General features: G+C 47.5%; 2 protein-coding genes across 2 annotated transcripts; one reads left to right on the plus strand and one right to left on the minus strand.

Moving 5' to 3' along the window:
- The first annotated feature begins 4,517 nt into the window (after positions 1–4,517).
- On the plus strand, positions 4,518–6,015 carry LOC118217216 (noggin-3-like). The gene has a single exon (XM_035399054.1). The coding sequence runs from the start codon at positions 4,966–4,968 to the stop codon at positions 5,656–5,658; it is 693 nt and encodes a 230-aa protein (XP_035254945.1). The 5' UTR covers positions 4,518–4,965; the 3' UTR covers positions 5,659–6,015.
- Positions 6,016–17,142: 11,127 nt separating this feature from the next.
- On the minus strand, positions 17,143–22,136 carry cbx2 (chromobox homolog 2 (Drosophila Pc class)). Its single transcript, XM_035399008.1, has 6 exons — positions 21,987–22,136; positions 21,857–21,900; positions 20,142–20,207; positions 18,667–18,736; positions 17,538–18,550; positions 17,143–17,506 (listed from the first exon to the last, which is right to left on the minus strand). Exons 1-6 carry the CDS (start codon positions 22,056–22,058, stop codon positions 17,173–17,175), a joined length of 1,599 nt encoding a protein of 532 aa, XP_035254899.1. The 5' UTR covers positions 22,059–22,136; the 3' UTR covers positions 17,143–17,172.
- Between the last annotated feature and the right edge of the window lie 102 nt (positions 22,137–22,238).

The raw sequence follows: 22,238 nt of genomic DNA on the forward strand, positions 1-22,238 counted from the left end.
CTCCAGGTACAGTACTGCATAAAGGTGCTCCAGGTACAGTACTGCATAAAGGTGCTCCAGGTACAGTACTGCATAAAGGTGCTATCAGGTACAGTACTGCATAAAGGTGCTATCAGGTGCAGTACTGCATAAAGGTGCTCCAGGTACAGTACTGCATAAAGGTGCTCTCAGGTACAGTACTGCATAAAGGTGCTCCAGGTACAGTACTGCATAAAGGTGCTCCAGGTACAGTACTGCATAAAGGTGCTCCAGGTACAGTACTGCATAAAGGTGCTCCAGGTACAGTACTGCATAAAGGTGCTATCAGGTGCAGTACTGCATAAAGGTGCTCCAGGTACAGTACTGCATAAAGGTGCTCTCAGGTACAGTACTGCATAAAGGTGCTCCAGGTACAGTACTGCATAAAGGTGCTCCAGGTACAGTACTGCATAAAGGTGCTCTCAGGTACAGTACTGCATAAAGGTGCTCCAGGTACAGTACTGCATAAAGGTGCTCCAGGTACAGTACTGCATAAAGGTGCTCCAGGTACAGTACTGCATAAAGGTGCTCCAGGTACAGTACTGCATAAAGGTGCTATCAGGTACAGTACTGCATAAAGGTGCTCCAGGTGCAGTACTGCATAAAGGTGCTCCAGGTACAGTACTGCATAAACCAGTATAAAAGAGACACAGAAAGGGAGAATAAAACACTCTTGTGTTCAAACAGTGCCCAGCAGAGCCTTTACTGAAACAACCAAAATGTTTGGAGTTGATTCTGATATTTTGCTAAAATCATCACCCATGTATGCCGCAGACATTGAACATGCACTTGTACTTTTGGGTAGTCCGAACCAGACAAACACTCAATTCAGTGTTACCTGTACAGGCATACACAGTTGCAGTGTGATTTATACCTGGAGGGGGTGAATTTGCCAACGCTTATTGTCCTGAATGTCAGAGCATTTCTCTTTGCATGTTTTAACACATATCTTGCAATGCACACCGCTGTAGCAACAAACAGTTACCTGGCTGGCTACACAGAAAATTACTGTCAGGTATTTAGACCCACCTCATAATAGGTTGGCTTGTTTTGACAAATACTACTCTGTTCTACAAAATGAGTGCTTTACTGTGAATTATCTGAATAGCTACGAGATGCAGTAATTGGCTAGAAAGCCACAAGAAATGACAAGAACGGGCCGCTCAGACCATCTCGGCTTTTGCCTCACAGTTTAAACTGCATTTAGCACTGCTGTTGTGTCTTCAGTAAGTTACAGTGAGAAAGTTTCTACTTTGACCAGCTTATTCATGGTTTTTTTTTTTTTTTCAGATTTTATGTCTTTTTGTATTTGGAGGCGAGTAGCAGAAAGCAAAACGCTGATGAAAAGGGTGACAAACATCTTTACAATGAATAATCGCGTTAAGGACGTGCACAATTTCTGGTAAAATTACACAGTTAGAATGGGACACTTTATGTATGATAGTTACTAATCTTAATATAACCTTCATGTGACCTTTCAGCGCGGAAGCAGTCTTCCTTATCGCCCTGTTTTCCTTTTTCTGCAGTTTGGAATGCCCGTAGCTGCAGGACTGTTGCCGTGCAGCAGCGTTTCTCCAGGCAACACGGAGTCCCGTGAGGAGCCTGCATGCACGCATGCCGCATGCTTACGCGCATGCATCCAGATGCTGCGCAATGTCACTCTGCAGTTCATCCATGCAGTCACTGCAGGCTGCAGCTGCAGGTGTCAGGAGGATGCCAGATGAACCAGAGGGAGCCCAGGTGAACACTGAACCCCCTCCTCACTGTTTGGCCATTATGGGGGGGGGGCTTTTACTGGGGGGGGCACGTGGGCGGGGGGGCAGGGGGCAGGGGCTAGGGACTTTTACTGGGTGGGGCACGTGGGCGGGGGGGCAGGGAGCAGGGGCTTTTACTGGGGGGGGGCACATGGCACGAGGCGGGGGGTGGCAGGGGCTTTTACGGGGGTGAGTGGGTGGGGCAGGGATGTGGGGGGGGTTTACGGGGGCGGGCGCGGGGGGGGCAGGGGCGTGTGGGGGGGGCAGGGGTGTGTGGGGGGGGGCAGGGGCGTGTGCTGTGACATTTGCGCTCAGCTCTCTTGGCAGGACTGACAGAGCGGTTCATTTATCTGGCAGCCGCTGGCTGTTATTAAACGCAATTAGTCTGCTGTCTGTGAGCTGGGATAGGGAGACGCCACTAACGGCTTTAAAAGTGTAGTGTGTGTGTGTGCGTGCGGGTGTGAGTGTGTGTGTGTGCGTGCGGGTGTGAGTGTGTGTGTGTGTGCGTGCGTGTGTGAGTGTGTGTGTGTGCGTGCGGGTGTGAGTGTGTGTGTGTGTGTGTGTGTGTGTGCGTGCGTGTGTGTGTGTGTGCGTGTGTGTGTGTGCGCGTGTGTGTGTGTGTATGCGGGGGTGTGTGTGTGTGTGTATGCGGGTGTGTGAGTGAGTGAGTGAGTGAGTGAGTGAGTGAGTGAGTGAGTGAGTGAGTGAGTGAGTGAGTGAGTGAGTGAGTGAGTGAGTGAGTGAGTGAGTGAGTGAGTGCGTGAGTGCGTATCCATGCATGCATGTGTGCACAGGCATGCGTGTGTATATATATATGAATGTGTATGTGTGAGTGCATGTGTGCATAACCCTCACAGACACACACTGGCTCCAGTATCACCTCTTCTCTGCTTCTCCACTGCCACACCTTCCAGGGAGGGAGGGTGTCGGTCTGCAGGCAGTCACTCCAGCTGCAGCTGCGCATCGCGCGCAGTCAGGACTACACGCGCGCAGCGGGGCTGGCGAGGCAGACGTGCTCACACAGGCTCTCGGCCTCATGGTTAGAGGGTTTCTGCTGGGACGCGACGGGCTCTAGAACACGGTCAGGAATCACGCCTTTAGTGGAAAATAAAAACGGGATAAGAGAGACCTGCGAAAGCAGGGTCTGAACAGCTGCTGCTGCTGCTAAGCAACGAGCGGGCGGATAGGTGTGCCTCTGTAAATACATGCTTTGGGACGGGATGATGTACTTTTGGGTCCAGGGGTAAATTGCCTCGTCTTGCAGCACATTTTTGAGCGGGAGCGCTCAGTCTGCCCCCTCTGCGTTGCCCCTGTCTGCTCCCAAACAGCCGGCCTCTCCGACCACTACTGTGCTTGGCAGATGATAGTTAAATTATTTTTTGGTGCATAAAAACCAAAAGAAGTAGCCGCGTTTGCTGCTATTAAGACTGCACGAGGAAGTCTGGGATGCTGTGTTGTAGTGGAACCTTCTAGAACGCGTTTCACTGAAATACAGCAGACAGGGTCCACAGACCCACAGACAGGGTGCTTGAATGCTTGAATGTAGGCTGTCTGGATTTATCCACTTATCCTCATCCCTCTATAGCACTCAAATACCAGAGATGCTGGTTTACTGCGTTACTGCTGAAGGAAACTGAGTTTTCTTTACGTTAGCGAAGGATCTTTCGTTAAACCAGAGTCTTTCTAAACGGCGGGTTTTTTTTCCCAGGTGACTATTTTTACCATCAGTAACGGTCCCTCATAAAACAGCGCGAGTGAGTTCGCCAGAACAAACACAGCGCGCATCCTAACGGTCCTCAGGGCCGTCTGCAGCAGTCCTGGAGCATTCGGCCGTTATGACCTAAAGGACGCTGATTGGTCACTGCTTTCTGTGCTCGTTCACCTTTCCCCACCGGGTGCAACTACAAATATGTTTAAATTAAAATGAAGGCAAGATTGTATTTACAGCTGCCTAGGGTAGAGTGAGATGTGTTATTTTTGCTACAATCTTAAGGAATTTGGATTTGAGATCGAGACGAATGAATATGAGCCAAAAGTAGACACTATACGGTTTTATTTCATGGTATTTACATATTCTATTTTACCGTTTTACAGAAACAGCTGCGTTTGTGTTGAATCCCTCCATTTCAGCTGCGCCAATTTAAGTTAACAGATGAACTTAAAACTAGATCAAACACAAAACAGCCGTTTCTGCAAAAATAGTAAAACATTCATGTAAATACCACGAAATAAAAGATGGCTGTTATTTTGTCTCATATTCGCCTTTTGATCTCAGATCCAAAAGCCTTAAGTATACAGCAGAAATACATTATTTCACTCTACCGTAACCATACCTTTGAAGAGCGCATCTATCCCACCTGGCCCACCAATAAATAAATAAAAGCCACAAAACATGGATCTGAGTTCTTACCGTAGGTATCAGGTTATTTAAATGCGTAAATTAAATAACCGTTCAGGTTTTATAAATGCGTAATTAGAAAATTATATTTCCTCATTTTCAGAATGCGATTAGATAGTATTCCACAATAGTCAGGCAAAATTGCCCTCCAAAATTGAATTAATCTACCGATAGAGGGCGAACAAAATCCAATTTTCCGGCCACAGCCCTTGCCCACAGCCCCCACCCCCCACCCAGTATCCCCGAGCCCCCGCCCGCGGTGTGAAGGAGGTGTCTGGGATCTCGTGCCATACAAACCCGCACCGAGAACGGGTCTGTGGATTACATCACAGTATATATCTGACGGGCCAGGTAATTATGCACTTTTGCACCCTAGTGAAGAAACGGAGAAGCATGCGGACACGCGGAACCCAGGACTTTAAAATCGAGAGGCGTAGACCTGCTACTGGTGTCACGCGCGAAGGTGCTGGAGAGAGAGGGGCTCTCCGGACTTTATGACGCTTCCATAAACTTACATTTCCGCACTTCTCTAGGCATATGAAAATCAGAACGTGCGACTAAGTCCTGCATCCTGAGGACTCAGTCGCTACAGAACCAGGCACTGTTCATCAAAGCCGCTCGTTCACCTTTACCGTTCTGTTAGGCAACTTGGGCTTGAGAGAGCAGCTGCACCGGGATCGGCAGCGGGGACTAACTGCTGCTTTTTTTCTGCGACCCGGTACCTTGGGATATAGATGCTTGGTTCAGGCGTGTGATCATTTAATTGCACGCCCCGTTCGGTAATACGGCAAAGGCATGGGTCGTTCCCGGGTTCTCTTGACGATGTGCGCGCTGGTCCTGTCCCTGCGGTTCGGAATCGAGGGCGGCATGTGCCAACACTTTCTCCTGCTTCGTCCCATTCCAAGTGACAGTTTGCCAATTGTAGAACTCAAAGAAGACCCGGATCCCGTTCTTGACCCCAATGAGTTGGATCTTAACGAAACCGAACTAATGAGTTTACTCGGCAACAACTTTGACTCCAGTGTCATGTCCGTATCGCCGCCGCTGAACAACCGGACAGGTGACGACGGCCTGAATGATTTGGAAGTCCCGCTGGACCCCCGTCTGCAAGAGCCTGCGGGAGCCATGCCGAGCGAAATCGAGTCCATGGACTTTGACGTTCAGGTTCAGCACGGAAAGAAGAACAAGCCCAGCAAAAAGCTTCGAAAGCGGCTTCAGCTTTGGCTGTGGTCCTACGCGTTTTGTCCGGTGGTTTACACGTGGAGCGACCTCGGGAACAGATTTTGGCCGCGCTACGTGAAAATAAGCAGCTGCTACAATAAGCGGTCCTGCTCTGTGCCCGAGGGGATGGTGTGCAAACCGGCCAAGTCCACGCATTTCACCGTACTGCGCTGGAAGTGCCGGCAGCGCCGGTCGGCCGTGAAATGCACGTGGATAGCGGTCCAGTACCCCGTCGTATCAGAATGCAAATGCGCCTGCTCGACCTGAAATGAACCCGGTCTTACCGACACAAAATCATAGCGCCAACACGATTATTTTCGTATGCACTACCGAGGGTAGGAATGTATGTGTATGTATATATGGTGACATTTAATTGTATACCAGTTAGACGGTCAGTATTAAGTGTTTGCATTATGTACTATGTACAGTTTTATGAGAATTAAATATACGCCAGTTGAAGGACCAGGAAGCTCTTTTCCATTATTCGGAAAATGTGTTTTATGGACTTTAAACTTAGATTACTGTGTTTTTCTGCAGCGAAGAGAATTGTAAATGCAGAGTTTAAATTGGTCGATTAATCTTGTACATTGATAATAACTGCTATTTATTCTTTATATTCCTGTGCCAGGCAAATAAAAACACTATAAAATGGCGATGTTTTTTCTTCTTTTATTTGCGCGTCTCCTCATTTATCGGCTTAAGGTTTTGGATTGGAAGGCAGCGCAGTGTATACGGACGCCCTTTCATTTAGAGCGAAACGCGCGTGTGTGACACCAGCTGTTCCAGGGGAAATCTCCATTGAACTTTATGCTTGGCGATGCGCTTTGACGCAAACACACTGTTTGTTCCGCTGGACGCAGATGACCGTATAGGCTACTGTAGTGTCCCCTGGAGCAAGACGCTGTCCTCTAGTATCCAGAGCTCTGTCAGGTGCATCTCATACCTGCCTTGCACTTAGCGACGTGGACCACAGTTTCTACTTTTTAATTTTGTCCGGACAGAAACAGCGCTAGTAAATGTGGTAATTAATTATTAATTATTGATTTTGTATTTCATGTGAAGCACAGCCTACATGTAAACAGATTAATTGGCAAAACAAAATGATCACAGAACTAGTCTACAGCTGGAATTCATGCATGTATAAAAATGTTATCATTGTTTTAATGTATAGAATTTGTGTATCATGCTTGCTCAGATGGCAGATTGTCCCTGAAATATCCTTTTCACAATACAAATGTCACTTAAATGTATAATGATTTTCAACATTATTACGCACAACACTGATTAAGAATGTGCTGCAAGTCACGGTGAAACAGTCTGTCCCTGCAGTTCAGGCGCGCGCAGACTGTCTGCGTGGTCTTTGTAAAAGGATTAAAAACGAAAGCCCTTAATTTACGGTCCTTTCCTTTAATCTGCGCGGCGCCTAGGAGACGCTGGGTACAGGCTCGCGTGAAAATATATTCCGATATCTGCTGAAGTCAGTTGGTCGCCAGGGAAAACAAAAATTCACTTGTTCCACAACGCAATGGACTATACTGAAATTTTATGTCTAAATGACTTAAGTGTATAGCAAGCTTTCGCAGGTCACCAAATCTTTATTGCTCTGCGTTCACGTGCCAATTCATTAGTTCCACAGTTCTGAGATCCAAGTGAATTCTAGGCTTTTGGTTTATTTCCTGAAACGACAAGTTGCGGGCCATGAATAACCGTTTTTGCTACCTATAATGCTTAATAAGATTGAAAACATGGAATCTAGGTACTTTCCGTGCCATCTGAATTCCCATTGTAGCGGTGTGGCCAAAAATACCAAAATATGGAAGTGGTCCGCAGAATAGCCATTGCCCAATCACGAGCTTCTGCAAAGACCATTAGTCAATCGCCTACCCTGTGATGCGCCGGAAAGACCTCTATCATTTGAGCTGAATTACCGTCGGTAGAAATATATAAGACCATATGACAAAGACACACACCTACAGGTAGACGAACATATTTTCTATGCATCTTCCTGTTCCCAAACTGCAACATAGTATACAAAAAAGTATGCAGCAATAGAAAAAGTTATATTCCAAAAAAGTAAACGCATTAGATTGGATGATTATAGGGAATAATATAATGGTCTGCAAACAGGTAATAAAGTATCAATAGACTGCATTACATTACATTACATTACATTTATTTGGCAAACGCTTTTATCCAAAGCGACGTACAAAAAGTGCATTTCATGGTCATAGACAACTGCTAAACACAGGTTCAGTAAGGTACAATACTTATTTTGTACAGCTATTTCTAGCCAAGAACACAGTTCAGTGTGTGTTTTGGGGGGGGGGGGGCATGCGAGAGGTGGCGGTGGGTGCAGTGTGTGTTTGGTGTGTGTTTGGAGGAGGGGCATGTGAGAGGTGGCGGTGGGTGCAGTGTGTGTTTGGTGTGTGTTTGGAGGAGGGGCATGTGAGAGGTGGCGGTGGGTGCAGTGTGTGTTTGGGGGGGGGGGGGGGAGTTTGGCGTGCGGGGCCCCGTAACGACCCCTCCTACGGGGGGGGTCCCATCACTCCTGAAGGTCGCTGCGGGAACGGGGGTCAGCAGGGCACCCCAGTCATCTGTGGTGTTGTTTTTTGGGTTCCCTCTCTGCGGGACGGACGGTCGGACGGCGAGGAACTCCCACGCTGAACCCCACACTGGAGTAAGTGTTTTATGATGGCGCTTCATAATGTGCTCTGTTACACTGATAAACACACACACACACGTGTGCGCAGCGTTGAACTCCACACTGGAATAGCTAGTTTGTCAGTATACTTCAAAATGAACCGTGTCTTGTATGTAAACATGCATACACACACAGGGAGAAAGTGATCCAGATAAATGCTTATACACCTACCTATACAGAAATATATATTTTTTTTACTTTTAAGGTATTCTTTATGGCACAGAACAAGAAAAAGAAAATGAGACCTATATGAATACACTGTACAAAATACAATAAATTAAACACACTCCAGAATAAATGTGTTTTATTACTTGTCCACGTAAAGCACACACACACACAGACAAAAACATACAGACACATAGACGGATGCTTTTACGCATTTTTGTGGTTTATGTTGCACACACACACCTCTATTTACACACACTCTGCATTGATTTAGCATTAAATTAATAATTCCAAATGTTTCTCAGTTTACAGCACATCAAAGATATGGAAGGCTGACATTAACGGTCTCTTATACTTTCTGTAGTCTGCACAGAAGGCTGTGGAGTGCTGCACAGTGCACTCTGTGAGGTTGCGGGTCAGTAGTGTACACTGACACCTAGTGGGCATTTTGCACACTTCAGCTGAAGCCTCTGAGCAATTGTCATCTCGTTTAGTATCATTCCCACCCAAAGAAGAGCATTGTTACGAATAGGGGAATGACCATAGAAATTAAGACAAATGCCAAGAGGTCTACTTGCTTTTTGTTGTCACACATCTGAGGGTTTAGAAAACGGTCCCTTAGGTTCATACAAACCAACAGGTTTAAATATCATTTTAAGAAGTTGCGCATGTTAATGCATTATTTTTATTCTCATATTCGGTCAAAGATTGTCTAGTAGTGGGAGATCAGCAAAGCTCCTCAGCTACCATGATAGTCATCTGCCCTCAAAATTCCTTTCAATGTTTTTAACATATTCAGCCATAGCTTGGACCGTGTTGTGCTTGTGTAGCCACCGTCTGTCCTGTGGAATGTCTGGTCTAACGTTCACTGTTCAGCGTGCGGTTAAGAGAAGCCAAGAGCTGCAGGATCGTTCGGATTCTTGTTTATCGAGTGATGAATGCTCATCTCCCTGAACTCCCAGATCTGGCTCTCCCATCCCTGCACATCAAAGCACAGATGACCTCACACACCGGCTAATTAAGGGCCAATCAGTGCGTTCTGGAAATCAAGACCAACATCCCAACCCAGACAGGAATTATGGTGGGAGAGGAGGGGTAGGGGTGGGGGGGTAACTCTCTCCTGGCATCACGTCTCTCTCCAAGATCAAGAGCGGAACCAGGCTGTCCCGCTAACAGAAGCATTTTTAAAAAGTGTACAATTAAGGGTGCAGGGTGGCGGGTGCACCAGGGTCGGGAGGGAATGCTAAAAAAAATAACACCTTTGATCTTTTGCAGCGCGGTGCGTTGGAAGATCGAGCTGAGAGAAGTTGGTCCTCGGTGTTCCGTTGCTGCGGCTTGGCAGACGCTCTCATCCAGAGCGACGTGCGGCGAGAGGACTGGAGAATGACTCAGGGGGTAAGAGCTGCAGTCACCCCAGAGGTGGGGGGTAAACACTCACCCAATAACCACAAATGGGAAAACCTGGAATCAACTGTGAACTAGTTGAGCATTTTGGGGAAAATACAAGAGGATTACGCAATAACAAAACACTACAAAGTTACTTTTACTCAACTTCTACAACCAACCCAAAGTTGGCTGAAAAGTCACAAAGGGTCATTAAAAAAAAAACATGAACAACCAAAGACTTTCACAGGGTTTTATTAAGAAACATTTACAGCTCTCTTTCTCATATTTGGACATGCCAAATGTTCAGTAATTGGCCTATTTTTGACGAAAGTAAACCCTGTGTTTATGGTGACCTGTAACATAATTAGCCACTCGTTCAGGTCCTGTGTTCTGTGTTCCCCTCATGAATAGGGGAGGTTTAAATTCTGGGCATATTTCTATGAGTGTTGTGGTAATTTAGTCAGGAGAAAGGTGCGCATTGTTGGGCTGAATTGCTGCTGCTCTGTCTCCACCACTCCCTGCCTGCAGCCTGAGCACAGCCTGCCCTCTCTGGGCAGCCAGGTCTGCATGTGTCCACCTCGACAACCAGGCTGTGCTCACCGTCTGTCTCTCTCTCTCTCTCTCGGTCTCTCTTCCTCTCACTCTCTCTGTCTCTCTTTCTGACTCTGTCCCTCTGTCTCTCACTCTCTCTGTCTCTCTTTTTGTCTCTGTCTCTCTGTCTCTCACTCTCTCTGTCTCTGTCTCTCTCTCCCCCTCTCTCTCTAAATGTGTGGCCCCATGTTGAGCACTGAAAGCGTGGAGTGTTCCCCCCGTGCTGTAGCTGGGGGTGAGAGTCAGGCCTCTGGTGGCATTCTGTTATTTTGTTATTTTTTCAGTCGCTCCCGAAGACGGATGGATGTTTGTTTTTTTCCTGGCAGGGTCTCCTGAGTAACCGTGCCTCTGCGCGGCTGCCCCCTCCCCCCCGCTGCGCGGCTGCCCCCCCCCGCTGCGCGCCAGACACGGCTGGTTAGCCGGGACAAAGACCCCGTGCGCGGTGAGCCCCCGTGAGCGAGCCCGCCGTCTCCACGCCGACTCCACGCCGTCTCCACGGCGACTGGGTCTGCGAGGGGCTGGAGCCGCGTAAATCAGCCGCGGAACCCCGCCGCGCGCCCCCCCCCCCCCCCCCCCCCGAACCCGCGCCCCCCCACCCAATCCAGCGAGCCCGTCTCCCGCTTCTGCTGCCCGGACCTACGTTCTCAGCACCGACCCCCCCCCCCCGATGCCCTGTTCCACTGGTCATGGGTTCGAGGCCCCAGCGTCAGCAGGGCAGTGGGGTGAGCTGTCTGCGCTTCCTCCGGGCCCGAGGACTGGCGTTCAGAGGTGAGCCCCCCCCGCACTGCTGCTCCAGGGCCAGAGAGTCTAACTCCGGTCCACAACCAGGGCCGATCCGTTTCAGGGTTTTGTGCCAGCTTCTGCTCTTAATTATTTAATTATCCTGATCATATCATGTCATTGAATAACTACAATGGCTACAATAATATAACTGCAGTCGATCTATCTATCTATAATGACTAAAAGTGGAGGGTTTGCCACATTAGCACCAAGAGTGGACCTGTTAGTAAACAAATATATAAATATCTACTCAGTCCGATCCTCAGAAAGCTGTAATAACAATTCTTAAAAAGTGATATTACAGTACATGGTCCAGCACCATACTGTGGTGACAGGAAGGAGAGGGTTTCGGTGCTGATTGAGTACCTGGCGTGGAATCAAAGGTGATTGTAATGAAAAGGGGAAAGAAGAATCATGAGAGAAACTGAGAGGTGAAAGGTGCTTTTTGGCTCAGACGGATCTCCAGAGGAGTGGAATAAGGCGCTGAAGTGAAGAGATTTTGCCATTACTGCACGCTTATTCGGCAAGTTTGAGAAGCAAGAGCTACATCGCCCCCTACTGGACAAATCCTAATGAAGCCCGAATAACTATTTTACTTTCCCAAGTTGAGTTCTCTCCCTAAGCTGAAGGACACAGTTACCTAGGTGCAAAAAATGTGTCCGATTTGATACTGCCTGAATGCTTTTCTTTTATTAATTTATTTTACTGCCCTAAATATGTAACATGCTTCCTAAAAATGATTAATAACATGTAAATATGTTCTGTGGCTCCTCACAGCACGCAGCTCACTGAAGACATGGTAAACACCAGGCCTGTAGAGTAGAGCAGGGATCTCAACCATTCAGTGACAAATTTCCTTATTCCTTTCTATTCGTTGTTCAGTATTGCAAAACAATATATATATATATATATACTGTATATATTGTAAAATAGAATACAATTTCTGAGTCCCCAAGCACCCCGATTGTTCTTTTTTGGTATTCTGTGCCAAAGACAGCCGCTGCTCTAGTGCGTGCTGTTTTCGATCACCTCAGATTTACTCTGATTTCACCTAAGAGTCCATTCTCTGGTGGAACGCAAGAGAGATTTAGGTTGTTGTACTTTTTTTTCTTGTTTTCATGTGGTTGAACATTTCACTTGGTCTTCATTTGGGGAATATTTTTTGCTTCTTTGCCAAAATAGAAGCAAGGACTTACATAATCATTTTTATCTCCACAATGGCTGAACTGCCCCAGCCCTCATAACTCTAATAATAAATACAAAGTCTTTGCTCATGTCACTCCTGGGGTGGTCACATATGCATAACCTGCAGGCCAGTTCAAAAACTACAACTAAGATCATTGACTAATGTAAACATGCATTGGTTTACATTTAATTGAAGAAAATGTTTGTATTGGTGAACTGCTAATAGTTACCAAAAATTACCAGCAAAGTTGTAAAATTACTTTTGCTTCAATATGCAAAAAATGTAATCGTAGTATGCCGATGTTTCACTTAAAGCAGAATGAGTTATATAAATGGATATGGCATTTCTGGGCAGACATGCTTTCACCGCTCTTACTGAAACGTGCTGAGCACAGCACGAAATGTGGCTTGTACTTCGCTCAGCTGTGTGTGGTGTTCAGTTAACACACCCATTCCCAAAACACAGGAGGACAGAGAATTATGAAAGTGTTATTTATTAAGATTAATTTTGAAAAATTAACCCTGGCACGGTAATAAAAATAAAAAAGAAGATATGAATCACATTCCTACAATCAGATTTTAAATAAATAGCTGGTCATTATAGGTTTTCAGTCTAATGGTGTAGAGCAGTTCAGTCTAACACTGTTAAGGCCCGTTTCCCTCCGCTTGAGTAAAAAATGTAAACATGCAGTACATTTGTGATCAGTGTTACATCATCACAAGTTTGGCCGCCATTGAAATGAGTAAAAAACAAAAAAAAAAAGAGAAAATTGACTAAATTAAATTGCTGAAAGATAAACCCCCCAGAGTAACTTAAATAAATCCCTCCGATTCTGAACCTCAGGGGGGTGTTTCACAAAGCAGGATCAGGGAGTTAGCCGGATAACTGCACTGAGTAAAACCCTGTATCACAGAGCAGGATTAGGGAGTTAGCCGGATAAGTGCACTGCGTAAAACCCGGAACAGTTCTTCTAACCTTAGTCCATGTTCCAGATTTGGGAGGGTTCCGGGTTTTACGCAGAGCAGGTACCCGGCTCTAGGCACATAGGAGCAGTCCAGGTCAACACAGGCGCAGATTTCCAGCAGCGCAGTTAAGCAGACTCAAACCACAGCGCTGTAAAATAAAACATCTCCCACAGTTTGGGGATTAACCTGCAAACACAATTTAGAATTCCAGACTACGAGAAAAGAAAAAAAAAAACAATCTGGTTTAACAAAAAAAAGTCACGATGGACTGGAAATTTTGCATGAAGCAAATACATCTGCACCATCAATTGCATTTCTTATTAACCAATCAGCGCTAAGAGAACACAGTCTGTCGTCCCAAAGTTCACTTCATTTAAAAATCAAGGCGTTTCCCTGTTTTCCGTCGATCTGGACTCACAGCTAAAACGAACTTGTGAAGACTCCGGGTGGTTATGGGTTTGTGGCCCCGTTTGGAGAGAACGGGCTTAGAACACCTAACAAACAGCACAGAGAGGGACCAAACACTGATCTCCTGCAGGTTCATTCTCTGGTTCACAGACGCAAGTGGTAAAACAGAGATTACTATGACGACAGCTAGACCGTAAGTGTATCATTCTTAATCCATCTCTCCTCAGTCTCTTAAAACAAAGGCTAGTGTCCCGCTGTAATGAAAGCGATTTAAAGGCCACGGAAGAGCACGACTCCATCACAGTGCTCCATTCTTTCTGTGAGAGGCGGCGTGTTCCCATCCAGCCCGGGTCGCACACACACGCAGGCAGCATAATGCCGTTTCTGTGCAGGCAGATCAACATGGACGACACCGCGCTGATTCATGGGGGGAAAAACATCACTGCAGCTTGTCAATCTATCATGCTTTAAAAAAAAATTTTAAAAACACAAATTAGATTCTCACGACTCTCAACTGTTCATAATTGGCGAGGTAAAAAAAAAAAAAAAACCGTTCATAAACACAATAAACAGCTTTTTTTTTTTTGATGCATTTTCCTCCGCACAAATCTCCCCCTCAGTTAATCGCATAACATTCCTGTGTCTGTAGATTCAGGAGCTCTTTGATGACATCACTCACTTCCCTGGCGACGAAGAGGGAAAGATGCCGTTTTAATCCTCATGTGCCCAACAGCCGCCATGTTCTCTCCAGCGGCTCAAACTGCGCTAGCTCCCGACACAACCTCGCCGCGCCTCTGCGTGCCAGAACAGGCCCGCCCTCGCCCCGCCGGAGGCCCGGGCCTTTCGCCAAATCCCCAGCATGGCGGTACCGATTACCGCCATCGGCACCTCCCGATTAACGCCAGTGTCTCGGCTGACGGGCGTTAGCCACCGAGCTGTCCGTCACACGAGGAGTGAGCCTGCCGTAAGCCCCGCCCCTGAGCCGTAAGCCCCGCCCCCTCTCCGAGTCAGCCAGTCCACACCCTGCATTCTCTCTTTTTATTATTAAAAATAATCTCTCAGGATTTGGAGCAGCGGATGGCGGCTGCAGTCCGTCGCTCCGGCTGAGCGCAGACTTCCCGCGCGCGGGAGGACTGCCAGACCGGCTGCAGTTCAGCACCGCGACAGAGGGGGCGCTGTTGCACGGTGAGGTGGGGAGTTACTCTGCGGACTGAAACCCTCTTTCCTTTTCCAGACCTAAGGCCAGCCGTGGATCACCCTACGGGCCTCCCTGCCAGGGAACACCTGCACGACAGATCCGGTGTGTCACAGAAACAGGTTTGGAATGTTTGGGCACAGACACATACCATCAGAGTTGAAGTTAAAAAACAAAGAAAAACCCAAAAATGAGCCAAGAGTAAAACAAACAGGTCGTAACATTGTGCCATCTCTGTTATAGCCCGTAGAATCACAGCCAACGCTCAACAGATCTGCTGCAGTCCTGACCACGATTTTCACCCACAAAAATATGTAATTGTACATATTTGGCTCTTTGCCTACTCCTTCAACATTTAAACCGGCTGAGCTTTTGTTACTCAACAAACGCTCAGTATGTGACTAATACTTCCAGATATTCATCAGCCACATTTAGCATGCGGTAAATACCATGACAGTGGAGAGAGAGAGAGAGAGAGGGAGAGGGAGAGAGAGAGAGAGAGAGAGAGAGAGAACCAACTGCCACGTTTTTGGTATCATTGATCAGCTGACCTTCACTGTATAAGCTATAATTTATCATCTGCACAAGTGACGCTGTTTCATCAAAATACTATAATGTAGGCACAGTATCCAAATATCCTAATCACCCACCCAATCAGTACGCAGCTGGCGTTTCTCCCCTGCTTCTTCCCCACCGTCCCAGGGGACAGCAGTTACCCGTCATTTACGCCACCGCCAACCTTACCTCCCGGTTTCTTTCACCTTCATATTATTAGAAGCAGACCGCAAAGGGACATTTTCAGAAACTGCTTTACAGTTTAAAAACACAGGTTCTGCCACTTAGGTCAGTCCGTCTTCACAGAAAGCTTCAGATGAGAAGATTAAAACCATCTTCATGAACCTGGACAAAGAAACTGCCGCGTACAGAATCGTATAAAATAAAATGTGACACCTTCAGAGAAATCACCTACAGATTCTAATAATAACAACAACAATAATAATAATAATAATATCATGGTAAAATCATACATTGTATAAAATGGTACAAAATCATTTCAGGAAACAGTGGAGAGATCGTCCACATTGAAGGCTGGGCTTCATGTTGAGTTGTAGGCAGATGAGCACATTTAGAGCTGCGGTGTTAACTCTCCACACACTGTGGCCAGAGGGGAGGGGAAGAAACAGACCAAAGACTCTGTGATGGTTTCACAAAGAGCTTTGTGTCCTGAAACCAGTCCTCTGTCCCAGGGTTAAAAACAACTTGCTTGCCGGCAAGTCAACCTAACATTCAGATATGCTGTGAATCAGAAAAATAAGGGGATGCAGCTACCACACAACTAGCCAGCTAGCTAATACTCTCACAAAAGAGTAAACCCAACAGGCAGAGGAGAGAATTCACCCGAGGCACTGAAATGTGGCCTCCAAGCACGAGAAGGGAAACACGATAATTAGTCTGACTACGACCAACGAGCTACCTTTCAACAAACGGGCAGAAGCTGTGGAAGTCGGCTGGATGCAGAAATCTGTAAACGCTGGTTTTTGATTCAGATGAACGCGCTAATAAATTAAGATGAACAATAATCAGCATTACCAAATAAGTTTTAATCCTAAAAACTGAGATGGCAGTTGGCAGTTATTTCACATTACATGGCTTTACCTATTGTTCTGATACTCAGAAAAGTGGTCTGTGTTTGTTTTTAAAAATAATTGTGCACCGATAAAAGTAAATATTCCGGAACATTCTTTGGGCTCTGCAAAGTTTCAGGTTCTCCTCTACGCACCGTAAGGAACTACTGAGAAGTGAGCTCAGTAGAAGTCTATAACTGGGCTACTTAGGAATGAGGTAACTATCTAAAAAATATATATGTCAGCTTGGATGTTTGCCCGTACAACTCTGGGACAAACCGCGTTAAACTGAAAATGCATCACCTGCATTTCGCCCCCCCCCACAGTGACCCGAGCCACAGCCACAGCAGTAGTGATAGTTCTGAGAGTGAATCCCCCAGCAGCCAATGATCCAGTCTTTCCCTTGTGCTACTGTGACGTGAAACCCATCCCTGTACAGACAGACTTAAAAACCATGAAAGTCCAGAGTAAAATTCACTTCTCCGTTTGACCTGCAAGTACAAAAAAAAAGGAGAAAAAAAAGAGGAGGAGCCGTCTTTTCTGAGATGAAAGACTGAGGAGTCAAAGTCCACAGAATAGAGACCAACAGAATGGAGTCTCTACTGAATAGAGACCAACAGAACAGAGTCTCTACAGAATAGAGGCCAACTCTGAGGAGAAGCAGAGAAATTAGCACCGCTGCTGAGCCCCTCCGCGTTGTCCCTGAAACCAGCTGATCTACATCCTCAAAGGTTCCCGCGGCGCCGGCCCCGCCCCCCCCCCCCCCCCGCCCGCCGCGCTCAGTAATGCCGCACGTTGAAGAAGCCCACGCTGGTCGGGGACTCCTTGACGGTGACGGTCACGAGGTTGGCGGTGACGTCCGTGACGAAGACGTGCTCGATCAGGCTGCGGGGGGGCTTCCAGTCCTGGGCGGCGGCGCTGGCGGCGGCGGCGTTGGGGGGGAAGGGCGAGTCGCGGTCCGAGTCCGAGCTGGAGGCCTCCTCGCCGGCGCTCATGCCCTGCTTGCCCCCGTCTTTGGAGGACGCGCGCTCCCGCCCCGCCTTGGGGGGCCCCGCCCTCGGCAGACGAGCCGTTGTTCTGCGCGGCGCTCCGGTCCGCCCTCCCCCCCGGGCCCTTGGCCGGCCGGTCCCCCCCCACCCCCGGCTCCCCCGCCTCCTCGGCCCCGCGCTCCCCGCCCCCCGGGCCTTTCCGGGACGGCGGGCCGCCGGACGGGGGCGGCCTTTGCGCCTGTCGCGGGCCGACCCCGGCGGCCTTCCGTCCCAGAGCGGCGGCGCTGCGGAGGTTGGACCCCGGGGGGGAGGCGGGGGTCGGGGCGGGGGCGGGCTTGCTGACGCTCTGCAGGTTCAGGGCCTGCAGGCTGAGGGCCTGGCTGGAGCTGCCTTTCAGCGGCGAGAGCGCCGTCCCCGTCGGCTTGCCACCGCCGGCCCGCTGCGACGCCGGCGCCTGTCCCGGGACGTCCTGCCTCCTCTGCCCGTTGGCGGGACCCCCGGCTGGTGGGGGCGCTTTGGCGCTGTGCAGGTTGAGCGCTGCCACGCCCGGGGATTTGGTAGCGGCCATTTTCAGGTCCAGGCCCCCGCCCCCCCCGACATCGGAGACGGAAAGTTTGAAGTCCGGGGCGCCCCTGCCCTGAGCGGGCCGGCCGAGGGGGGGGGCGGGGGTGGGGGAGCGGCCGGAGCCGGCCACAGAGAGGGAGCCCCGGAGGGCGCCCCCCAGCGAGAAGGCGCCCCTGTTCTGCCCCCCCAGGCCGTCCCGCCCCGCGCTGCGGCCCAGCCCCGTGTAGGTGAAGCTGGCCGGCTGCAGCGGCTTCTTCACCCCCCCCTTGGGCTCCGCCGGGGGGGGCTCTTTGGGGGCGAGCCTGCGGGGGCCCTTGGGCTGCCTCAGCACCTTCAGCTCCGGCGGCAGGGCCTTCCTGCCCCTCTTCTTCCTCACCGGCTCCTGCTTGGCCACCACGATCTGGGCCTTCTTCTGCGGGACCGGGTGCAGCTCACGAGGCCGGGGGACCGGCTTGGCCTTCCGATCGCCGCCCCCCTCCTCCTCTTCCTCCTCCTCCGAGGAAGAGGAGGACGACGAAGAGGAGGATGAGGAGGAGCCAGACGAAGAAGACGAGGAGGAGGAAGAAGAGGAGCTGCTCATTTTTGTAGTTGCTGGAACGGTTTCCTAAAAACGATCAAAAACAACATCTGTTTAAAATCACCGCTGTAGGCATTTATATGAAGGACAGCGTTCACTCTGCGCATCTTTCGACAGATACTATATTGGTCAAAGATACTCACCACAATTTTCCGCGGTCTCCCTCTTGGCCTCTTCCCCCGCTTGCGGAACAGAAGTTCCTTTTCCTGTTCCCTGGAAAGGCAACAGCAGACGCGTGTGTTTAGCAGAGCTACGGGTGAAGCGTCCAGAGCAACACATGCTTTGGCTGCTGCCACTTCCTGGGAATTATACATCGGTTCTGTTCTGGAGAAGAGCAGGCAGAACGAAACAAGGCCTCTTATCCTCAGAGAAGACGCCACACCGCCATCATAACACCCACTTTCACTACCGCACCAGCGCCAGATCGGCTTCTGATAATTCTGCGAGAGACGGAAAGTCTGTCAAATAAATGCAATGTCGGGCAGAGTCGTCCAACTCTCAACGTTTTGTGAAGCTCACCGACGAGCTGGCACACTCTGGTTTCTGCTTCTTACATGCGACAGAAATGCACCCAAATCTGGCAACAAAAAAAAAAACCCCTTCGTGTTTCCTGTCAGTACCCCGAGTTTCTGTCGCTTTTATGAAATCCATTTCCTGCTGCTTTCATGCTCTGTTTTGACTCACTTCTGCAACAGATTCTTTCTGACCCAGTTCAACAAATACTTTACTCAGACTCTCTTAAGTTTAAAACTTTTTTTAAATCCCAGATCAGTACCAGACTTGAAATGTGTTTTCAGTTCTTGAATTTCATGACTCCACATAGGGGAGGTCCAATAAGATCAGATTAAACTCTTGGAGCATTTTGGAACTTCTTCAGTAAACCTCTGAGAGAGCAATTTGTTAGAGCAGTCGGTTATGAAAAATACTTTCAAACAGATAATTAAATGTGCGAGTCCTGAGTTGCAGGAAAGAAATAAAAGTATGTTTGATAAAAGATGACAAATTAGGCTATTGCTCTTTGAAGAATGCAGGGCCAACAGCTGATTAGTAGACAGGCAGTCGTTTTTAATGTTGATACAAAACAAAATGGTTATTCGGCCATTTTACATGGCTTTAAATTTTATTTTCTTGTTGGCCAACCTTCTTTCAAAAAGGAGGTGGTAAGGCTATACGTTACAGTTAGTTTTCCTTGGAATAAACCATTACACCTCGTATTTTATTACTACTAAATATGAATTAAGCTATCTTTGAAAGTGCTTAACTGTTTGGCGCGTAATTGAGTATAAACTGAACGCATTGTCCAGCATTTGCAACTCTAGCGGCTAACAAGTCCAATTAAGTCTAATAACTTTTTATTACCTAGTAGGATTTACAGCAGTTATGCAAGTTTACAAATGTGCACAGTAAGCTTAAACGAAGATATTTAACAACGCAGTCCAGGCTAAACACAAGCCTGCCTGTAATTCTAACGCTCAGCTGTCTGGTTAAAAGTCAAATTCCCAAATCAGCAAGTTATATCGCTGCCAGACGCCAGAACACTGTGGTACGCGCCAGAGTATAGTTGGACAGGAGAGAACAGCTTCATCTGTGGTGCGGAGGTGATCCAATCAAAGCTCACCTCTTGTGGAAGGCAGCCAATAGCCGTGGGTCCAAGAGATTCTCCTGGGGCTCCCAACTGTTGTGCCTGAAATCAAGACAAGCCGTCCACGAAAACCTTTAAATTCCGCTATCGGTGAAAAATATTTCACGTCCTTAACACCTGTGAATTAGTCACGTGTGCATGGTTTGCATTTCAATGCCTCCCCAGGTTTGCCTTTAAAGGTAAAGCTGGCGTAATTCTGCTCACTGGCCAAATGGAAAGTTCTGACAGAAAGTGTAGGATCTGAAACTTTAAAAACATCAGTGATGGGTACAAAACACACACACGCGGCAAGGGGAAAGCGGTGTAGCAAGATGATATCGTCTTTGTTTAAAAGTGGGTGTAGGATCAGAGACCTCTGGTTTTCACTAAACCCACACACTGACACAAGGGTATTTCAACCGAGCTAACTAAAAAACCACAGAAAAGCCATTTTTTCCATGAGTAGCCTACATTTGCTTAACATTCTTGTGGTCCACTTCGATTGTCATTATATTTACTATTGGAAATTCCGGATGAAACGTGTAGCATTCGTACAATAAACCATAAAAGTACATGAAAACAAAGAAAACGTGACTGAATTATCCGACAAATAATTTCAATTGCAAAATGTGCAAGCCCAGTTTCAATGTAGTCACCTGAATGCTGTATCAAACAAGGTAGCGAGATGGATAAATAAACTATACTGCAAACCTTCTAAGAAGCTGAATGGTGAATTAAAATCGTTAAACCCAGCTAATCGATTAGCCAGCTGAATCGCTCCGCTCCAATCTGTCTGGAACACAGAAAGGGTGAATGGTGCGGACTGGGGGGTGAATAGCGGCTCTGATTGACAGGCAGGATGTTCATTGATGGGGGATTAACGCAAACAATGTGAGAGGACAGAGAAAGGGAAGGCACTGGGCCGAGAGAGCGTGCGGGACCAGCGGGCATCTACTCACCGCCAGCGTTTGGCGGGGCAATTTGGATCACGAGCTAGCTAGCGAGCTAGTAAGCTACTTTTATTGTTCATTGACAACAATGTTAGCCATCAAAATAAGATGCTTTTGGATTTTGCCAAAGTAAAGCGCATTTTGAGTTAATGTACAGAATGAACAGTCAACACAACCAATCTAACTAACTAACGTTAGATAAAGCATTTTTTTACAACTTGCTAGCAAGTTAAAATTATGAACATAAACTTAATCTAACCAGCTAGCGCGTTTCTGAACAATTTACAGTAACAAAGACAACTTGGCAAATTGAAAGCAATGTCTTTTTTTGAACTTTCCTTTACGAATTAAAATTAGTTTGTGTTAACGTTAGCTTATTAACTAGAAATTTACCCAGTGGATCGACTAAAATGCTTTTTCCTCTTAGCTAAGAATCTGCAATAAATTACGAAATATATGGCCAGGTAATGCGACTGGAGAGTTTTCAAGCTACCGACTAACTGGTTGACTGTAATAGTAGGCTATATGTAGCTACACAGTTCACGTCACATTTAAAACAAAAAATCCTCACAAAACTCCAATCTGTTGCATCAAAGTAAAACTTCATCATAACGTCTAACAATCGTGCTCGTATATAATAATACATTATTCGAAGAGGAAAGTCGGGTTTCCTTGTTGGGGGTGGCTACAGCATGCAACAAGCGACACGCTGTTGTTGTTTTCATTGTTTAAGCCTGTTCTAGCAGCTGCGCTGGGACTTACTTGGAGGACCATCCTCGCCACTTCACAAGATACTCCAACTTTCCCTGCAAAAACAAAAATGGAAACCATCAGTAAAACCCCAGGATGTAAAATTTTTAGACGAGAAACTTAGTAACGGGCGATTTCTAACCTTCTTCAGACGTTTATTGAGAATGCATTCGGCGTCAAAAACCTGTTCTCCTACAGCGCTCAACTCCTCCATGTCTGCTCTTAGCCAATATTTTCTAACCTTTTATGAAACGGTAAGAAAAAGAGGGCGGAAAGAAACCACGTGCGGCAAGATTGTCCCTTTGCGGAGACCGTCTTTTCGTATGACGTCAGTGAAGTAGTTATTTTACTACTTTGTTTTTAAAAGGCTCCGCCCCATTTCCAAATTTTTATT

This window comes from Anguilla anguilla, chromosome 17, assembly GCF_013347855.1.
Source record: "Anguilla anguilla isolate fAngAng1 chromosome 17, fAngAng1.pri, whole genome shotgun sequence".
NCBI lineage: Eukaryota > Metazoa > Chordata > Actinopteri > Anguilliformes > Anguillidae > Anguilla > Anguilla anguilla.

What these genes read in the sequence shown, in the direction of transcription:
- LOC118217216 (XM_035399054.1), top strand. Translation starts at nt 4,966, where the DNA reads ATGGGTCGTTCCCGGGTTCTCTTGACGATGTGCGCGCTGGTCCTGTCC.
- cbx2 (XM_035399008.1), bottom strand. Translation starts at nt 22,058, where the DNA reads ATGGAGGAGTTGAGCGCTGTAGGAGAACAGGTTTTTGACGCCGAATGC. An exon ending in TGGCGAGGATGGTCCTCCAA is followed by an intron (nt 20,208 to 21,856) that starts GTAAGTCCCAGC and finishes TCTTGATTTCAG; the next exon opens with GCACAACAGTTGGGAGCCCC. An exon ending in GGGGCCGAGGAGGCGGGGGA is followed by an intron (nt 17,507 to 17,537) that starts GCCGGGGGTGGG and finishes CGGCCGGCCAAG; the next exon opens with GGCCCGGGGGGGAGGGCGGA.